This window comes from Pezoporus occidentalis, unplaced genomic scaffold (assembly GCF_034315485.1).
Source record: "Pezoporus occidentalis ecotype Australia unplaced genomic scaffold, CSIRO_AGI_Poc_V1 ctg182, whole genome shotgun sequence".
Classification (NCBI taxonomy): domain Eukaryota; kingdom Metazoa; phylum Chordata; class Aves; order Psittaciformes; family Psittacidae; genus Pezoporus; species Pezoporus occidentalis.
The window spans coordinates 3,295,271-3,299,093 of record NW_026913662.1 but is presented as its reverse complement, the minus strand read 5'-3'; the positions used below and the strand labels follow the sequence as shown (position 1 = coordinate 3,299,093).

At 42.8% G+C, this 3,823-nt stretch overlaps 1 protein-coding gene across 1 annotated transcript; it reads right to left on the bottom strand.

The window, feature by feature from the left end:
- Positions 1-916: 916 nt before the first annotated feature.
- Positions 917-1,362, bottom strand: LOC134162033 (small ribosomal subunit protein uS12-like). The gene is given in 2 exon segments (XM_062615450.1): positions 917-970; positions 973-1,362. Coding segments are annotated over 2 exon segments (429 nt in total). The 3' UTR covers positions 917-931.
- Between the last annotated feature and the right edge of the window lie 2,461 nt (positions 1,363-3,823).

The window sequence follows — 3,823 nt, the reverse complement described above, 5'->3', positions numbered from 1 at the left end:
CCCCAGCCTGGATTAGAGGAACCTTCTGGCAGCTTGCATTTCACACTGAGAGTTGATCTGGTTGCAGGACTGAACCACTGACAAATTGGTATACAGTCACTGTTTCTTTTATTGGGAAAAGAATTGGTCTTACTTGGACCAGAGTTTAGCTGTATTCATAGAATCATAGAATCAGAGAATAGTTAGGGTTGGAAAGGACCTTAAGAACATCTAGTTCCAAACCCCCTGCCATGGGCAGGGACACCTCACACTAGACCATGCCACCCAAGGCTCTGTCCAACCTGGCCTTGAACACCTCCAGGGATGGAGCATTCACAACCTCCCTGGGCAACCCATTCCAGTGCCTCACCACCCTAACAGGAAAGAATTTCCTCCGTATATCCAATCTAAACTTCCCCTGTTTTAAGTTTTAACCCGTTACCCCTTGTCCTATCACTACAGTCTCTAATGAAGAGTCCCTCTCCAGCATCCCTATAGGCCCCCTTCAGATACTGGAAGGCTGCTATGAGGTCTCCATGCAGCCTTCTCTTCTCCAGGCTGAACAGCCCCAACTTCCTCAGCCTGTCTTCATACGGGAGGTGCTCCAGTCCCCTGATCATCCTCGTGGCCCTCCTCTGGACTTGTTCCAACACTTCCATGCCCTTTTTACACTGAGGACACCAGAACTGCACACAATACTCTGAGTGAGGTCTCATGAGAGTATAGTGGAGGGGCAGGATCACCTCCTTTGACCTGCTGGTCACACTCCTTTTGATGCAGCCCAGGATACGGTTGGCTTTCTGGGCTGTGAGAGCACACTGCCGGCTCATGTTCTTTTTCTCTTTGATCAACACCCCCAAGTCTTTCTCTGCAGGGCTGCTCTGAATCTCTTCTCCTTTTTTTTTTTCCCAATCAAAAGCTTTATTGACCTTCTTGACAAATGAATTGAAATTTATGATCTTGGTCTCTCCTTGCTCTTGTACAAGGCCAAGGACAAAACACACTGGCTACTTTGAAAACCTTGAAGTGAACTCCAGGAATGTCACCAACAGTATGACCCTTCTGGCCGAATTCAGCAACCAGAACTTTGTCATTCTCCTCAATGAAGTTTAGACACCCATTGTTCGGAACAAAAGCAGTTATTTTTTTGCCGTTCTTGATCAGCTGGACTCTAACACACTTCCTGATGGCAGAGTTGGGCTGTTTAGCTTCTACGCTAACTTTCTCCAGGACCATGCCCTTGGTGTGTGAGGTGCCACCAAAGGGGTTGACCTTCTGCGTCGTGCCCAAGTGCGCCTTCTTGTACTGCTTGTCATGCCACTTCTGGTCTCAGCGGTGACTGCAGAGCTTCCAGACAGTGCAGAGACCTTGGCACTTCCCCATCCTTCATCCCTGGCTGCCTAGCAAGAAAGAGGATTCAGTGATTTACTCTGATGTGCTTGTGTGTTTCCATATCCTTCCAGCTATGAGGATGAAAGAGGGCAAGAATAAGTTCCTGAGCACAGGTGAAGAGTATCAGAGTTGGTCTTCTTCACTCCTCCAGTGACAAAATTGAAAATTTGTATAAGTACTGGAAAACTTAAGTTACAAGTTGAGATACTTTTCCCTTTTGTTATGCCCTAGTTTTCTGTTTGAGTGATCCAGATCTCGTAAAGTGTAGTTCTAATGGCATTAATCCACACAAATCCTTCCTGCCTCTAACATGCTCATGCATGCATAGTCATGGCAAGAGAGGACATTCCAATATTTTGTTGCTAATTAAGGATTTTCATTAGTGCATACATAGAACTTACCTTGTAGTTCCACTGGGGAAAAAAGTGTCTTCAATTTTTCTGAAGTTTTCCTTAAGGGAAGTTTGTCCACAATACATAGAACAGTCTTAAACATGCTTTCTGAAGTCCAAAAATGTACTCTAGTGTAGCAATGAATCCAGTAAGGTGCAGAGGATGCTCAGCAACATTGTCAGAGAGCAAGATCCATCCGCTGGAAAAGGATGGCATATGCATTGAAAACCACTCTGTTGGATCACTAACTCATTCAGAAGGAGACACATGGAGAGAGTTAGATCATAGAAATTTTCCACAGTACATTGGTTGACATTAACTATAGGAAAAAATTATTTGTGAGGAGAAGAGTCCAGGAAACCAATCAAAAAAGAGGACTCTAGGGGATTCAATGAATTGTGTGGGAAGCTGTGTGCATAACTGCCACTGAAGTCAATTTTTAGAGGGGCATCATTGTGAAAGGGTGATGCAAAACTGTCTTTAAGCATGGTCACGTTTACATGAGTGAATCCTGAAACCTATGACTTACTATCTGATGACTGTATTCATAACCTCAATGAAAGAACTGGGACAACCAACAATGAGAAAGAAAAAACAACCACAAACTAACAAAAGAAAAGGGGAAAGGGGAGAAGAAGGTAGGCAATACAATCATGTTTTGCCTTTCTGCACCAAGATTTCAGTAAGGCTCAGAACATTTTAGAAAAAAATGGGCTAGTCTCATCCCATTTTGAATAATAACTGGGATAAAGAAATAAAATGACTTTTCCAAGGAGTCCCAGTGCTCCTGTTGTTAAAATCAGAGGCAAATGCACATGCTTCTTTCCCTGCTTAGAAGAAACTGGTGGTGGTTTCAGTAGAGCACAAAATGTATACTTTTTAATGAATTTGTTGTTCATGTGGCCTGACTCCTCATACTGATGGTTTCCATTTTATTATGGGAGGTATCCTGGTGCAGGTGCTTAAAAGGTAGTTTGTTTTTTCTCTACGTTGTATCTATTTTGTAATTAAATAAAGATCTTCAGACTCCACAGAAACTATTCCACCACCTTTTCTCTGCAGTAAATTATGACCAAATAACAAAATGTTTCAAACTCTCAAAAACCTGTAACTAAATACAGCCAGCATTCCCCTACTTTCTGAATTACTGCAAGAGAGCCAAATTCTCTGTGGCGGCTCAGGAGATCAAGGGCACTTACTCATAAGTGAGCATGCATGCTTACTACACTGTAGGTGCATTGTATTGGGAACAGTGTTGTCCACATGTTGAGATGGTGAATGCCTAAACCTAAGCCAAATAGTTCCTGTGCCTGAAATCCCTTCTTTGAGACCAGAGTCATTTCACAGTATAGGCATAAACTACACTGGCTTTTTTTTGTGTGCCTTGAATGCCAAATGAATGTCTGTATTTACAAAGGACCACGAAACAAACTCTGTGAGTGGAACTCTACTGTTAGCAAGCTACCATTGCCAAGTGCACAGAGCCTCAAAAGGTCTGCTATTGAGGTCCAGCACAGGGTAGCTGCTGTGAAGAGCTGTCATCATTTGATGTCTCTTAACAGCTTTTAAGTTCTGTAGTAAACACGGTAACTACTTTAAAACTAGAGCAGTGGTGAGGCGCCAAATGTAGGCTCCTCTTGGAGATCTTGGGCAGTAACAACGTTTCTGACTTGTGTTAGCTGGATCTGAGAGGTAGGACAGCTGTTTAGGGCACTTCTGAGGTAGTCCACCATCTCCTAGTATGCCACCCTGGCTTCATTCCTTTGTAATTCTGACTCATCTTTGACCTCTCTGGCCAGAACCTTGTAAACTCTCTTTTAGAAAAATCCAGCCAAAGTAGTCATACCATTTTAGAATGCAAAACAAGGAAAGTCCACTGTATTATCCCTGTTAAAAATATTCTGGAATTTCTTCTGAGAAGCCTTAGCATGTTTATGGCTAAGGGGAAAAAAATGGAATTTGGAAATGCATTTTCTGGGTTGGGAATGCTCTTTTATGACCTTGAAGAACACATGACCATGTTGTAATCCTCCTAAAAATCACACTAATTTAATGAAGTC